Genomic DNA, 16,739 nt, shown 5'->3' with positions numbered 1-16,739 from the left:
TCTGGATGGCATCCTGTCCTTCAGGTGTGTCAACAGCACCACTCAGTTTGGTGTCATCTGCAAACTCGGTGAGGGTGCACTCAATCCTACTATGTCATTGACAGAGGTGTTGAATAGCCCTGGTCCCAAAATGGACCCTGAGGGACACCACTTGTCACTGATGTCCATTGGGACTGAACTGTTGACCAATACTCTCTCAGTGTGACTGTCTAACCAATTCCTATCCATCCCTCTCCAATTTAGCGAGAAGGATCTTGTGGGGGACCGTGTCAAAGGCTTTACACAAGTCCAGATAAATGACATCCGTAGCCCTTCCCTTGTCCACTGATGGAGTCACTCCATTGTAGAAGGCCACAGGTTGGTGAGGGAGGTTTTGCCCTTTGGAGCTGTGCTGGCTGTTCTGAATCACCTCCCTCTCCTTCATGTGCCTTAGCAGAGTTTCTAGGAAAATCTGTTCCAGGATCTTCCTATGCACAGAGGTGAGACTGACAGGTCAGTAGTTTCCAGGGTCCTCCTTTTAACCCTTTTTAAAGATGGGTACAATATTTCCCTTTTTCAGTCTCCATGGACTTCACCTGACAGCCATGACTTTTCAAATATCATGGAGAGATGCTTGGCAACAACATCAGACAGGTCTCTCAGGAGAATATATTACAGCTGTGTTTGGAATGCACCTTTAGGGTCATTTGATGGTGGTGACAGCTGGAGGAGGGACTGTATTTTAAGCATATTTATTTTGAGCATTTTCATTTTGATCATTTTATTGTTTGATTTGAGGAAACATTTGTGGATTAGTAGCTCTATTACAGTTGAGCTTCAAGTGGTCTTGGCAAGGATTATTCAAGCATATATGAACTCTGAAGATGTGTACCAACTGATTAACTGTAAGCTTACATTATACGAATTGCTATTTAGTATTTTTTACCCTGCTGTGTGAAATAATTAAGTATTGAATCCTTGTAGGTTTGTGTTCCAATAGTGAGGTTGGTCCAGTACTCACTGGTCTCTTCATACTATCTAGGTGTAAAAATATTGCTACCTGCCTAGACTTCCTTGTTAGCATATAAGTTGGCATAGCTGTTCTTTCAGAGGCTGTAATGGGTTTGCATGGCCATGTTTTAGTAGCGAGTGGGGTTACAGGGGTGACTTCTTTGACCCTCATGTCTGACAGAGCCCATGCCAAGTGGCTCCAAGATGGACCTGCTGCTGGCCAGTGCTGAGTCAATCAGTGATGGTAGTAATGCCTCTGGAGTAACATTTAAGAAGGAAAAGAGTTATGGCACAGATGTAATTGCAGTCAGAGAAGAGCGGAGTGAGAATATGTAAGAGAAACAACTCTGCAGACACCAAAGTCAGTGCAGAAGGAGGGGGAGGAAGTGCTCCAGGCACTGGAGCTGAGATTCCCCTGCAGCCCATAGTGTTAGGGTCTGGTTATTAAAATTATTTAGGTCTTCCTCAGTCCAAATTAAGGTGCAAATGAGACCATATGCCAGTGACAATAGTATGGATTTTATTTGATAGTAAATATGAGGGAAAGAAAAGGGAAGAGAAAGAAATAGGGAAAGAGGAGCTTGGGGGGTGGGGGGGAAGAGTAAGGTGGAGACAGACTAAGTAGAAAGTATCACCACTCCATAAATCCTGATGGCATCCTGTTGATCCTCTTCTTCTGGTCTTCTTGAGGGTGAAGGTCCCCCTGAAAAGCATAGAATCCAATGGGTTAATATACACTCGGGCCAGGTGGCAATGTCCAGGTACTTCCCCTGGAGGGGGGGAACAGTTTCTTGCAGCAGACTGGATTTGTTGCATCATATGCAATCCTGTGGCGCAAAGCCTCTGGGTAGTGCTTTGAGATGTCTTTGATGGATTATGACACCCCCTCAGCTGCCTCTCACGTGAATGTTCCGTGGATGTGGCCTGTGGGGTTGGGGGTTCCACAGCTGGGCCAGTTTGTGTAAGGGAGGGTGGGTATTCACTGACTCTGACCAGAGGTTACACCCACACACCTGAAACCTTCCCCCTCTTCGTTTCAGGGGGAGGCTGTGTAAACCTGGCTTCTGTGGGCTGTGGTCTCCCCCACCCCAAACTCAGCCAGAGGTGACTCTCAGCATGGCTGCTGGGTTTGGCTCTCATTCTTTTCCTAGTTTATTTGTTTCCTTCTCCCTGGGCCTGAGATGACTGAAGAATGGGTTTCTAATCATCAGTTTGACTTTCAGTCTCAAGTCCCAGTCAGACATCTTTTAGGCAGGGGTGGGCTTCTTCATACAGTTTTGCTATAATGGGCAAAACTTTATATCAGCATTTGAGGCATGAACTATTTCAGTCTCTGACACATAGTGCAGACCATGGTGAAGCAGCTGTGCCCCTGCAGCCCATGGCAGAGATCTACCTGCAGACTATGGAGGACGCCCATGTTGGAGCATGTGGATGCCTGAAAGAAGGTTGTGACCCTGTGGGAATCCCATGCTGGAGAAGGCTTCTGGCAGGACCTGGGCCTTGTGGGAAGGGGTGCCCATGCTGGAGCAGGTTTGTTGGCAGGACTTGTGATCCCATGGAGGATCCACACTGGAGCAGTTTGTGAAGGGCTGAAGCCTATGGGAAGGACTCGTGCTGGAGAAGTTTGTGGAGGACTGCCTCCTGTAGGAGGGACTCCATGCTGGAGAAGGGGAAGGACTCCTTTACCTGAGGAGGAAACAGTGGCAGAAACATGTGATGAACTGATCATAACCCTCATGCTCCATCTCTCTGCCCTGCTGTGGGGGGAAGGAGATAGAGAATCAGGAATAAAGTTAAGCCTGGGAAGGAGGAAGGTGTTTTTTAGGATTTGTTTTACTTTTCATTATCCTGCTCTGGTTCTGACTGTTAATACATTCAACTCATTTCCCTAAGTCGAGTCTGTTTTGCCTATGATGGTAATCAGTGGGTGATCTCTCCCCATCCTTAACTCATGAACCTTTTGTTATATTTTCTCTCCCTTGTCCAGTTGAGGAGGGGAGTGATAGAGTGGCTTTGGTGGGTACCTGGCATCCAGACAGGGCCAAATCACCACAGATGCATATGTATTTTTGCTGTTCAAGCACTGACAATCTCATGAGCCAATCACAAATAAGATCTCTGGAGTTCTGAGAGGAGGATGAGCAACTACATCAAAATAGCATCAGGGAAGAAGTAATGCAGCATTTGTAGTCTTTAGCATCTGATGTTACCCAAAGAAAAGCTGATACTTTTTGATCAAGATGGAAGCAAACTGATTAATCCCATTCTCAGAAGTCACCTCACTGAGGATGATAAAGATGTCAATAGAGTCTATTTTAGGACTGTGATTGGAGATGAAATGATAACTACACATTGTTGTATCCTTACTTAGGTTTTCTTTTTTTTAAACACTGAAATGACTAACATTGTGAAAATTCTTTGTGCTGTGTGGTAGAGGTTTTAAGAAACCTTATGCCAACATTGAAATATGGATTCAACTTCAAAAAATACAGTTGCATATGTTTAGGACTCACAAACTTACCAGGAAATAAATGCATCTATTTAGGAGGTTTCTGTGTAATATTGTTCTGTATTCTTGTATATTTAATAACAATTTGAACATTTTATTTCAAAAAAAGAGGATATATGGTGATGAGCTCAATGAAAAAGCTTAGGAAAGTTTTTTTTCATCACTTTTCATTTGGGAGATTATTAGTTGAGGCAAAATGGACTCCTAGTCAGTCCTAGTTTATAAGCAGCTTTCCCCATTCCTGTCACCTAATTAGCTTTTCCTGGCATTTCTGTATGTGTTAAAAATGGAAGTGACTCTTTCGGCCATCCTCTCTGCTGGATCTGAATCAGCCAACCCTTACAGCTGATCACTGGATGATCTGCCATAGTGTGTAAGCTGTTAGTAGGTATCTGTCTTAGAATTTTTGTCCTGAACGTGGGCCTTCTGCCCTGCGCACAGCACCAATTCACACACCGAGGACGAGGTACTTCTATTTCTTTGTTGTAGTAGGCACAAAGTAGGGAGCTGGGTGGTAACCCACAAAAGGTTGGCTCCCCAATCATCAAAGCTTTATGTTATTTATACATTTTTAGCAAACAGTGGCATTAATGTTCATTGTCTACAAGCTACCCAGTTCTTTTATTAATTAGTATTCGACCATCTATTAGTTAATGGTTCTCTTGCTTCTCATGCTATTTAGTCCATATGCTCAATCTTCCTCTTCTTTTGGGTCTGTGGGTTTCTTGGGTCAGTGGTCTGTGAGTCAGTGGTCACAATCTCCCTCTGCCAGAATTACCTTTTACCCAGTCAGAGCTGATTTCAACACAGTTGCTGAGCTGACTTTATTAGTTTCTTCCTTTTCTTGGGAGTTCTGCCAAATATCCTTATGGCCTGTAAATTCTGCATTCTTTGTGTCCACTATCAGGGATACATCCTTCTCCCCAAGCTTTGGTAACCTCCCTCTAGGTCTGAGATCAGTGAAGCATGTCAAGCCCTAAACCTCACCAAGGCAATTCTACCAACAAGTAATTTATATTTCTAACACCTGGACATCAGCATGTGCCCTTAATGTTTTGTGTAAGCACAGTAAAGTAATGAACACATAATTTAGTAATGAGTTATCATTTTATTGAATGACAGTTTCCAGTGTTCATACCTTTGTATCATAATAAAGAGGGAGTGACTTGAGATGGATACTCTACTGGAGGTCAAGATTTGTACAGTTTTTAGTAAACTTAGAGCAGAACCTGCCCTGCAGTGTTTGGACATGATTATTACCTTAACTGGAATTACTTTGTGCTTGATGTCTCACATCTGAGCCATTCATGACAGCAGGAAGGGGCAACCTGCCTTTGCATTTCAAAGCCCTTCAAATAACCTTTGTAATTAAATGTGCTTCCTCTTTTTATGCTTGACAGCTCTTAATAAAACAAGAAAATTCTTGACTCCTTAGTTCTTTGAGAAGAGTAAAATGAGAAAAAAGGGTGTGAAACCTGTGAAGATATACGAGATCTCATTTCCTTTATAACTCTGATTCACTTAGGCATTCTGATAACAACCATTGCTTCAAAAGGGGAATTGCAGAATTGGCCTGACCTCTTACCAAAGCTTTGCAGACTGTTGGATTCTGAAGATTACAATACCTGTGAGGTAAGGAGGCTTATTTTGAAATGTATTATCATGTAAATTTGATTATTTTTTGCCTTTCTTCATAGATACTATATATATGTATAGTACTTTGTGTGGGTATGTATGCACATATATAATCTTTTTTTTCCAGTATTCATGAAGGAAAATAAAGAAATACCAACTCAACTGTTTTAAGCTATGAGGAGAAAAATCTTGTCTGATTTTTAAAAAAATCTTGCTTTTAAGCATTTTAAAAAATATGATTAAATAAATGAATGTTAAAATTAAAATTACCACTTAGTTATTATAGACTCATCCAGCTTGAGATCTTACAGATGACAATATAAAGTGCTTAAATAAAAAGTCCTTAAGGCTATTTTAATTTAACTCCATATTTATTTAGCTACATTTACTTAGTTAATGAGCTACATTTACTGCGGTCTTTTGCTAAAATTACCTGTTCTGTAAAAACCCTGAAATGTTGCTTTCTTCAAAATGTAAAGTAACAGAATTTCTTTTGCTTTGTTTTTTTTTTGGGTTTTTTTTTTGTTTGTTTGATTTTGTTTCTAAACAGGGTGCATTTGGTGCTCTTCAGAAGATATGCGAAGATTCTGCTGAAATTTTAGATAGTGATGTATTGGACCGACCACTCAATATCATGATACCTAAATTCTTGCAGTTCTTCAAACACAGCAGTGCAAAAATAAGGTAGGTTTAGGAGTTATACTAAAGTTATCTGTTAAAAATTTATTTACATGAGCAGCAAGGTTGATATTTTGTAGATCAGTTTAAAACATACTTAGTTTTTAAAATGATCCTGCATATGCAAATGTAAGAAGGCACAGCAATTTCATGCATTGGTCATTTCCATGCTTATCTGTTCAGTTATTAGATCAGCCTCACCTCTTTATACATCTTCCAAATCAAAAATCTGTCTGACTTTGAAAATCAAATTATTTTTTAAGAATTTGCATATTATTATGAAAGTTTCAATGCTGTGGTTAAAATTTCAAATTCTGATTAGAAAGAACTATCTTGCATTTGTTTTGTTATGACTCCAGCAATGAAAGAATAAAAAATCATTTGCTGATAAATGGTTTCTGAGTTCTTGCAGAAAAGTATTTTTCTGCTTTAACTCCACGAAAACTTATAAAGCTCTTTATATTTCAGATATATCAAATTAAATCAGTTCAACATCCTTTTACTTTAATACAGCATTAATGTCTCCAAAGTAACAGAAGTAAAGGAACAAATTCCAAAATTAATTTGTTATTGCTAATATTTATCAACAAGAACAGTAGCTTTTACCCTGTGTAGGGGTTTTGGTTCACCAATTTAAGATTTCCCCAATTTTAAGATTTCTTGGCTCAATGCACCAGAGAGTGTGGCAGGTTTCGGTGCTGGCCAATCACCAGTGCACTCACTTCCTGCTGTGAGATAGGATTAGGAGAAAGGCAAAGCAGGCTCAAAACTTTAAGAGGGTATAAAGAAAATTTTATTAACAGTAACTAAAAGAAAAAAAACGTAGTAGGAATCAAAACAAACCCTTCAGAACACTTCTCCTCTCCCCACAACCTTTTCTTCCCACTGACAATGTAAAGAAACAAAACCTAAAATTTCCAATCAGTTTGCCACCTCTAAAATAGTCTTTCTTTAGTTCACTTAGGGAGAGAAGTCCCTCTTGTTAATGTTATGGAGACTTCTCCACAAGAGGAAAAAACAGTCCTCTCGTGGCTCTCAATTTCCATGACTAGCAACCACCCTGGGAAATCTGCAGTCATGAAGTCCCTCCCATTTTCCACAAGCCTTCTCACAGCTTGTCGATGGGCCATGTCAACTTATGGGGTACTGTTTTAAAGATGAGCTGTTCAAAGGCAAAAGTTCTCATTATGTATTTCTAAAATCATCTTAATCCCTGGGAACAGAGATCATCTTCTCCTGGGGACACAGGACTACTCTACTCTCTTTCTCTGTTCAAACTTCTCATGGGATCACAGCTATTTTTACATCTGTTTACTTTAACATGGAGGCCTTTGCTCAATATCAAACTGAACCCTTCATCTCCCCATAGTTTCCTGCATTATAAGGAAAAAGAGTCCTTTCTGCATAGCTTACAAGAGGATTTCAACCCCAAAATCAAGGCATCTCCTCATCCCTCCCATCTGGGACTTGACTTCTTTTTCACTGACCTCGATGTCTTCATGTTGTTCCTTTACATGCTTGCATCTTTTTCCTTTCTCTCACTTGAGGGAGGATTGAAGCACTGAAAGGGTTAACAGCCTGGGCCCTGCAAATGATCATCTGACCTGCCAGTAACTGGTGGCAGGAGCTGCAGCTGTGTCAGGATCGGCTTCATGGTTGGTCTTTGGTTTTCTCTGAGTTCAATTCCAGCTGCAGGGCTGCCTCTGGTCTCAGCTGTGCTGGGGGGAGGGGGCCTGACAGCAAGATCTTAACAGCCAAGGCCACCCTGCTCCAGCCAGGGCTCCGCAGCCTCGCCCCGCTTCCTGCCTGGCAGCTGCTGGGGCCCGGCCTGGCCAGGCCAGAAGGGGCTCGGAGTACCCTGGACCGCCCCCCCCCCGCCCCCGAGAGGGGCCCGGCCCCCTGCGGGTGGGGAGGGAGGGGCGGCGGGCCCTGTTACCTGTCCCCAGGCCGGAAGCAAAAGAAGTCGTTCCTGGGTTTCTTTCATCTTTAGCACTTTTTTTTTTTTCACAGAGGCATGTCCAGCTTTTTAGTGGTTGGAAGCTTTACATCACTTCCATAAATGTCTCTCATGTCAAACCATGACACCATGAAATGAGTCAGCAATGTGCCCTTGCCACAAAGAAGCTGAATCTCATCCTGGGCTGGAGTGTTGCCAGCATGGGAGGTGATCCTTCCCCTCGCCCTCCAGATGAGGCCACACCTGAAGTACTGTGCCCAGTTCTGGGTTCCCCAGTACAAGAGAGACATGGATCTAGTAAAGGACCGCAATGATGATAAAGGGACTGGAGCATCTCTCCTATGAGGAAAGACTGAGAAAGCTGGGACTGTTTAGCCTGGAGAAAAGGAGGTTCAGGGGTGACATCATCCCTGTATATAAATACCCAAAGGGAGGGTGCAAAGAAGACAGAGCCAGGTTCTTTTCAGTTGTGTCCAGTGACAGGACGTGGCAGTGGGCACAGACTGAGACACAGGAAGTTCCCTCTGAATAGTGGGAAGCACTTTTTTTACTGTGAGGGTGACCAAGAACTGGTACAGGTTACCCAGAGAGGTGGTAGAGTCCCCATCATTGGAGATATTCAAAAGCCATCTGTAAGGCCTCAGAAAACTTGCTCTCATGAGACTCTTAAAAGGGCTTATGGTTGTTCATGTACTCTGAGTTTCACACACTGGAGAAATACTGACAAGATATTAACAAGGGGTCAAAACAACAACAAAAAAATTACTGTCAACTTTGTAAAATCAGAGAATTTTGGCAAAAGTTTAGAGCAGCATTCAGTCAACATAAAACACTTCTCAAAGCATTAACTTAGCCTATCCAACTTTAAATTACTCAAAACTCCAAGAAGAGGGAATTAGAAGAAGGAGAGAGACAAAAAAAAGATATAGAAAAGAACAAATATAGCTACCACTCCTGGTTCCACAATGTTTAGCTGATAGAAATTCCAAGTAGGATCAAAACATGCTCACCGCATGTCCTTGGTTAAATACCCTTTGGCTTTCCTGGGTCCTTCCCCCAGGTGGGACTTCCAGTCATCTTACCACTATGGTATCAAAACAGGCTGACCCCTGTGGCAGGGAGGAATGATGAGGAGGACTTCATCTTATCAGGAGGCTAATTAATTGCTTTATTATACTATATTATTCTATACTATATTACATCTATATTACATTACATCTAAACTGAATCTGCCAAGCACTCAACTCTGCACACAACTGCACAGAACCTCATGACTGTCAGCTGACAGTCCTGACACACGCACACTTGGCCCTGATATGCCAAGGAAACAAAACACCATCACTTTGGGTAAACAATCTCCATATTGCATTCTACTTTGGCACAACACAGGCACAGCAAATAAGACAGGAATTGTTTTGATCATTCTCTGACGTTCAGAGAATGTGAAACCCAGAAATATTCCAGGGAAGAACTGTGCCTTGCTTTTCTCTGTGAAGAGAGATGTGGCTACACTCTGGGGCTAGATTGGGGCTCCAGGGGCAGGGTGTGGAGCATTGCCTCCAGTGTGTCAGTGATTGGTGGCCCCTGCAGGGGCTGGGATACAGGCCCCAGGGGGTGTGAGGTGTGCGGAACAGAGCCTTGCCTCACCAGAGCAAGGCCCAACCTGCCCCTTCCCCCACACATGCACCTGAAATGTTTCAAGACAGCAATCCTTCCAGTCTCTCACACTGTTGTGATGTGGTCCTGTGCAACCAGCTGTTGGTGGCCCTACTTGAGCAAATGATCTACAGAGATCCCTTCCAACCTCAATCATTCTGAGTGATTCTCTGAAATGTGTTTTTGGACTCCTCTTTGAAAATTATATCAAAAGATTCTACAACTTGGAGGGCTCAGTTATTGCCAGCACTAGCATAAATGGTGAAGAGTAAAAGGAAGCGTATAACTAGGAATAAATCTTGATGGGATTTAATAAGATTTAGAAACTCCCCTAAAATAGATGCACACTAAGAAAAATATATAACAAAGCATGAACTGGCACTTATAGGAAGATAAGCTTTTGCTTTGAAATAGGTAAACCAGTTTCAACTTTAAAGCAGATCATCTGCCGACCTGTTGCCTGGTTTCAGTGCATAGTACAGAAGTATGAAGAATATTAATTGCGTCAGTAAAATACTATTAGTACTTAATAGTATTTAGATATTATCAGTATTTAAATCTGTGAAGAGAGAACTTTTGAACCCTGTTTATGAGACTCTCTTCCAAGAAATGTCTGAAGAGACTAGATGTTTGGAGTTAGATTAGTAAAAATACATGAATGGATCTTCAGAGGCTTTTAAAGGTAGCTTTATACTGTGCCTCTACTTATATAATTTGGCTTTTGAGTCTCTGAGAATGAAAAAGACTTGTAAGCAATGGCTTTGCATGGAATGGAATAAAGAACCAGCTCTTCACTTATGGTTTGTTTCTACCACAATTGTTTTATTATGTATCCTAATGCAAGTGTGTATTTGTTCTAAGTTATAACTATATTACTGATGCATATTGGTCTCATTAAATGGGAAAAATCTTGCAAAGTTGGATACTTAGCAATGAAGAAGGCTGTCTCTGTCTCTCTGGGAGCCTCTCAGGAACCCCGGCCAGTCCCGAGTCAACAGACAGTGGGGGGGCAACCCCAACACGGCCGACAGTGGAGACACACTCTTGTGCCCCGAGGGTACTGAAGGCAGCTAGGCTAGTCGCCATTGCAGCAGAGGAGACACCAGAGACATTGGTAGAAGATATAAGGGCTGACTTAGCAGGGGTTAATCCAAGGTTTTATTCTAGGAGCTCCAGAGGAGCCCCTACACCTCAGGGGGCCTCCTGCTGAGAGCCCCGGGAGAGGTGCCAAGGTTACATTTAAATGGAGGTGGAAACCGAAAGTAGATAACATTTTACTAACCAATAAGTGACCCTAAGGGATGGATACTGGGGGATAGACATTTAGGACAGCGTATGGGGTAACACTTGGGGGGTTGACTCCTAGCCTCTGGTTAATCACTCGACTGTCCTGGACCAAAACTTCTAGATAGAGGGGATGGGATGCTGAGTGATTGACAGAGAGCCAGGGTGGGGATTTGGGGATGATCTCAGCAAAGGAAAGGGATTACACAGGTAGAGGGAGGGTGGTACAATCTGGGGTAAACCATTTGGGAAAAATATGGGGATACAAAAACAAAACTATTACAAAGTATAAAAACACTACAACAGAAAGGCATGCTAAAATTTCACTAGGTTAACTTGCATGGAATTGTTAACATTGTTACCAAAGATCAGTGAAAATAAAACTCCTTCACACTAATGTAGCGTTAAGAAGCAGGCATTCTTTATTTAGCCGAATGCCCAGGGGGATAGCTCCTCCGAAATATTGTGCATCCTGAGTACAGAAACAGCTCCTGTTTATATGCTATATTTTACATACATATACATAGGCTTTCCCAGAAGAAACATGCGTATTATAATAATTTCCCCAAAGTAATTAACATATTTTCCCTCCCTTTTACACATGTGTTTTTCTGTCCTGAGGTTCTTTTTGGTGGTCCCTGGTGGTTGGCAACCCCAAAGTCATACCTGACCTCCTGTTTAACTGGTAAAAGTTGGCATAACTGGGCTGGCTGATTTCCAGTTCTTCCTACAGAAAACATTGTGTGGTTCTGTAGGCTAGTGGTCCTTGAAGAATAAGTTTTGTGTTAGCTCACTGTTCTGGTTTAGGGCAAATTTGGTAGAGAATCTCCAAAGGAGGGCCCCTCCAGAAAGCAAACCCACACGGCCCCTCCCCACAACCGGTTCAGGAAGAATTCCTCAGAGAGAAGTGGAAAGAACCTGTTTATTTAACAGGCACAGCACCCCCCAGCACACAAAATGAACAATACCAGATTACACCGCTCTGAAAAAGATGACAAAATCAGAAAGTCTCTTTCGGGGGTGGTTGCTCTGTTAGTCCTTCCGTCGCTAGGGCAGCTGCTGCAGGCCAAACGGTGCAAACCCTCTGTGTTCCCGGGTCCCAGTCCGGAGCAGGTTCGAGATGGTCACAGAAACAGGAGAGGAGAAACAGTCCAGGAAGAAATTTGGACTGTTTAGCTAAACTAGTTAATAAGCAGAAGCAAAAGCAAGCAGAAGCGAGAGCAGAGAGAGAGAGCAAAGCAGAAAGCCAAAAGCAAAAAGTGAAAGCAGCCCTATGTACTGCCCGTCTCTGTGTTCTTGATAAGAGAAACCCAAACAAAACTTCCACTCTTCAGAGCCAGTCTTAAAGGCACAGAACATATGAATGGGGATACAAGCATCATAACGTCACCCCAGGACACTCACCAGGTGCAAATGAGTCTTCATCTGGCAACAATATCAGAGAAAATTGATAATCATAATATACTGAAAAAGACCATCCTTACATACTATTTGGAACAAATGTGCCAGGTAGTCATCATGCTATGGTTCTTATTTACTGAATACCTTATTTAAAATTATCTATTAGATATATTGGAGTATATGGTAGTATTTAAAAATGTGGTTTACTAATTTTTATTGGTAACAATATAGATGTTCAGATTTAATCCTCCCTGCCTCTAGAATATGCTTGGACAGTGTGTCTTGATTTGAAAAGACAGGGTCTGCCAAGGAAGGCAGGAACCTCTCTTGAAATGGAAAATGCAAACCCCCTCCATCCAAATTATTATAATTTTGAAAATAAGGGGCTCTCAGACAAAGATATGGGAGTAGAAATAACAGTTCTTTATTAGGAAAAAATAAAAATAAAAATGCAGTAATACAAAACAACACTGACAGAGTCAGAATACAACCTGACACCCTGCTGGTCAGGGTGTTGGTAGCAGTCCAATTAAATAGTGGCTGCAGTCCTCCTGGAGTGATAGATGCAGTTCTGTTGAAACAGTGAGCCTGTAGAAAGGATGTAGTCCAGTGGTAGTATAGATGGGCCTGACCTTCCTTTGGGAATCCAGTGAGAAAAGGCTGCCTATGGCATTGTTCCAGATCTTCAATTAAATCCAGGTAGGAATGCTTGGCTCCTCCCTCATAATGGGATGATGTAATTTTATCAGTTATGCAGTGAGACTCAATGGCTCATTAACAGAAGATATCTCCCCAGAGGGAGGATTGATTGTTGAAGAGATAAAGAAAACTGCTCCACCTGGTTTTAACAGGAGGAGTAATAAACAGACCATAACTGCCCCACCTCTAACAGATGGCAGTAGAACACACACCCCCCAGCCACATCTTGCATTTGCAACCCAAGACATGGTGTTATTTACTTCCTAACGTCTGTGATGCCTTTGTACAGTTTAGAAAATGTTTAAGACATTAAAAATTTATATATTTTAACTGTTCAATTTGTAGGTCTCACGCTGTCGCATGTGTCAATCAATTTATTATCAGCAGAACTCAAGCTCTTATGTTGCACATAGATTCTTTTATTGAGGTGAGTGCATTTTTGCTTGGAGGGGTAAGTCAAATAACATATCTAATTTATCAAGAGCTTTAAATGATGTTTTACAACCTCCACTACCCCTAAACTCCACATTGATAACTTCTCATTCCTAGCTTCAATCCCCATGGGTTTAAAGTCATTCTGCATGCTTATGCTTAAATTAGTCTAAGCACTCTCCCAGCCCAAGGAAATAGTGTTTTGAAAATGCTTTCTTTTAATAAATACAGGAAACTCTTCTTGCATAGAGGTACTGGCAGCAGTCTGTCACGTGTGACGGAGAGTTCGGTACAGGGACCATCATGTCACTGAGTAGATTATGGGTCTCTCTGAATGCTACTACTGAATGTGGATTAGAAGGATGAGATTTTGGCTTATCCAGGGTGTATTTTATTTGCTGCTGTTATGTTCTGAAGGCATTTTCTATCTTCAGAATTAATGTTTAAGGAAAAAAAAATTAGAGATTACTGTTCTTGTGTCTAATGTACACATGACCAAAACACTGGGTAACAATACACATTGAAAGTCTGAAGAGTTCATTTGCTAGACCATATGTCTTTAGGAAATAATACAGTTTTCTGAGGTGAGGGATGGGATGGTACAGAAGTACATGTTTGCATACTTTAGTTTGCCAATAATGTAAATTTTAATACAAGTTGAACTAGATGAATTGAGGCTTTTCTACTGGTATTACTTTCCAACAGAATCTTTTTGCACTGGCTGGTGATGAGGAGCCTGAAGTACGCAAAAATGTTTGTCGTGCTCTGGTAATGTTGCTAGAAGTTCGAATGGATCGCCTGCTTCCTCATATGATTAGTATAGTTGAGGTGAGTCTTATTTCTCTGATTGTATGCTGAAGCATGTTTGGAATTGCAAAAATAATAGCAAATTAAAAGCATACATCAGAATGAGCGTGTTACTTTTGCGCTTGTGTTTTCCATTTGTGCTTGCCTACTCTTTGTTTTCCTTCAAGACTGAAGTTGCAAAAGTTTCTTTTTAGCTAATTGCCAACATGACATTGTATTTGACAGTGCATATGGCAGTTCTTCATTCTTCTTTGAGTTAATTGATCCTGAAATGGCCAAGATCAGCTATGCCATGGAGCAGCCAGGCATTGCCTGACCACAAGTGAGATCATGTTAAAAATCTTCCTTCTGGTGCTGATATTGTTACAGTTTACACAGTGAAGCTGTCACCTTTTTGGCTCTTTTGCTGCAGCAAGGATAAGGAATGTAATTTTAAATATCTGAGATGCTCTTTGAGCTACTAACAAAACTGCCTGCCATTGCATTCAGTTTTATCGGTGGGTGTCCTTGGATAGTTCCTTGATTATTCTAGATTAGTACAGACTTGCCTACCAGAAGACCAATCAACTGGTACTTGTTTGCTCAACTGAGTTGTAATTTCTATGTTCCTGGGAAACAGTGGCAGTTTCTAGATAGCCTTTATATACACTACTTACTAGACTGGAAATAGAACAAAGATCAGAATATTTCTCATGCACATATAAGAACAAATGGGTCATAATCCAGTGTCAAATTCCATAAGTGCCAAGTCCAGACAATATGAAGCAGGTTTGTTTTTTTTTTTTTTTTTGTGCTTCTGGACAAAGGCATTAGAGAGGCATAAAATTGAGGTGACTTGCAGTATTTTTCTAGTGTTGTCTGGAATTCCATGACACCAAGCCTGGCACATATCTTCTCATCTAACACAGGACAAGTAGGCATTGTTGGTACTTGAGGTAGTTTTTTTTTCTTTTGTTTGGTCTGGTTTGGGGTTGTTATTTTTTGGAGAGAGAGAGAATAAAGCTTTGAAGATTATATTGTCAACAAGTGATAACTTCTCTGACTCTTTACCCTCCTGCAATCATAGAATCCTAGAATGATTTGGGTTGGAAGGAACCTTAAAGATCATCTAGTTCCAACCCCTCTTCCATTACTGGAAGGTGCTCTGCAATCTGCCTTCTTTTCTGAACAGGTTTCTGAACTGGAAACAGACTGAACACTCCCAACTCTCTCAGTCTGTCTTCATGGCAGAGGTGCTTCAGGCCCTCTGAGCATCTTCGTGGCCTCTGCTGGACTTACTCCAGCAGCTCCACATCCTCCTTATGTTCACAAGAGTGGAGGAGGAGAATCCTCACACCCCCCCCCTTGACCTGCTGGCCACACTGCTTTGGATGCAGCCTAGGACACAGTTGGTTTCTGGGCTGCGAGTGCAGATTGCTGATTCATGTTGAGCTTCCCATCAATCACCACCCCCAAGTCCTTCTCAACAGGGCTGCTCCCAATGCATTCTCTTCCCCACCTGTACTTGTGCTTGGGATTGCCTTGACCAGGTGCAGGACCTTGCACTTGACCTTGTTGAACTTTATGAGGTTTGCACAGAGCCACCTCTTGAGCCTGTACAGGTCCCTCTGGATGCAATTCCTTTCCTCCAGCATGTCGACCACACCACACAACTTGGGGTTGTCAGCAAACAAATCAGTAAGGAACTTCTGGACTTTGCAGGTAGAAATTATGTCAGCAACCAGAAGATCCAAGATTGTATTCTTGTTGTATCCCTTTTTTGGGGGGGGAAACTATTACTAGGCATCTTCTCTACAAAAGACAGCAGCAGTGAATTTTTTCTGAAGATCAGACTTCCCTTCCTCCGCAGTTCTGGGACTATTGTGTACTGTTACTGATTTGCCCAGTTCTGTATACATACATATTATGTGACAGTGTAATATCTGAGAACTGACTATTTTTCATTCAAATGAGTCTGGTTTTGCCATTTTGAAACTTGAGTACCTCCAAGTTGAATGCTTCTAATAGCGGCTGCTCTAAGTGAAGGAATTCTTAAAAAGAAAGAAACTGGTATGTTTCATGAAAAACCCTCCACATGACAGGGTTTTTTATGCTTATGGAGAATTAAATTTAAAGTAGTTAAGAATATTAATAATTTGGTAGTGATTCTAAGACAAGGTCTTGGCCAGTGTAATGCTTTTAAACTAGACAGGTTTAATATTAACTGTTTTGCCAAGTTCCTGGAGGAACAGGGATGGTTGAATTTCAATTTCAGTGGGTTTTTTGAACATGTACTTCCAGGTGATCAGAAGCAGATATGTATTTCTCTGTGGGTTTTTTTTTCTCCTTCTTTTGTCTGAGAACATGACAACAGGATATATCAGAAGTAGACTGACCTAATAGATTTCAGTTATTAGATTGCACTTGTATATTCATATAGCATATTTAGCCAGGCATGTAGTGCCTAAGATCTTTTTTAATAGAAGTCTTGACTTTTTATTTTACAATGCATAATGAGATTACTTGAAAGGTGTTGATAATATGAAGTTCTAACACAGAAACTCAGCTTGTTGCTAAAGAAATAAGATTGTTTGCATACTGTTGTTTTCAGATAGACATCTTTTACTGCTGAACAAATTTTCTTAATGCATTGTGCATCGTTCTTTTCTTGATGGTTTGACATAGCAAGACTAACACAACACTGTTACA

At 41.5% G+C, this 16,739-nt stretch overlaps 1 protein-coding gene across 8 annotated transcripts in view; it reads left to right on the top strand.

Annotated features, from left to right (window-relative positions):
- LOC135460380 (transportin-1-like) overlaps nt 1–16,739 on the top strand; it is a 172,581-nt gene that overhangs the window by 76,146 nt on the left and 79,696 nt on the right. For 7 of the 8 annotated variants that reach the window (XR_010443219.1, XM_064737177.1, XM_064737179.1 and 4 more), the window contains 4 exons: nt 5,028–5,134; nt 5,688–5,821; nt 13,158–13,239; nt 13,950–14,072. Coding sequence is in view for 7 of the 8 variants with exons in the window: in XM_064737177.1 (XP_064593247.1) it covers nt 5,028–5,134; nt 5,688–5,821; nt 13,158–13,239; nt 13,950–14,072 (446 nt within the window). In the remaining variant the exon portion in view is untranslated. Of the gene's footprint in view, nt 1–5,027; nt 5,135–5,687; nt 5,826–13,157; nt 13,240–13,949; nt 14,073–16,739 lie in introns of those variants that run through there. The other variant, XM_064737183.1, reaches the window with a different exon arrangement.

Source organism: Zonotrichia leucophrys, unplaced genomic scaffold (assembly GCF_028769735.1).
Source record: "Zonotrichia leucophrys gambelii isolate GWCS_2022_RI unplaced genomic scaffold, RI_Zleu_2.0 Scaffold_36_1286893, whole genome shotgun sequence".
NCBI classification, from domain to species: Eukaryota; Metazoa; Chordata; class Aves; order Passeriformes; family Passerellidae; genus Zonotrichia; species Zonotrichia leucophrys.
The sequence above is the reverse complement of the archived record's forward strand: the minus strand, read 5'-3'. Positions and strand labels throughout refer to the sequence as shown.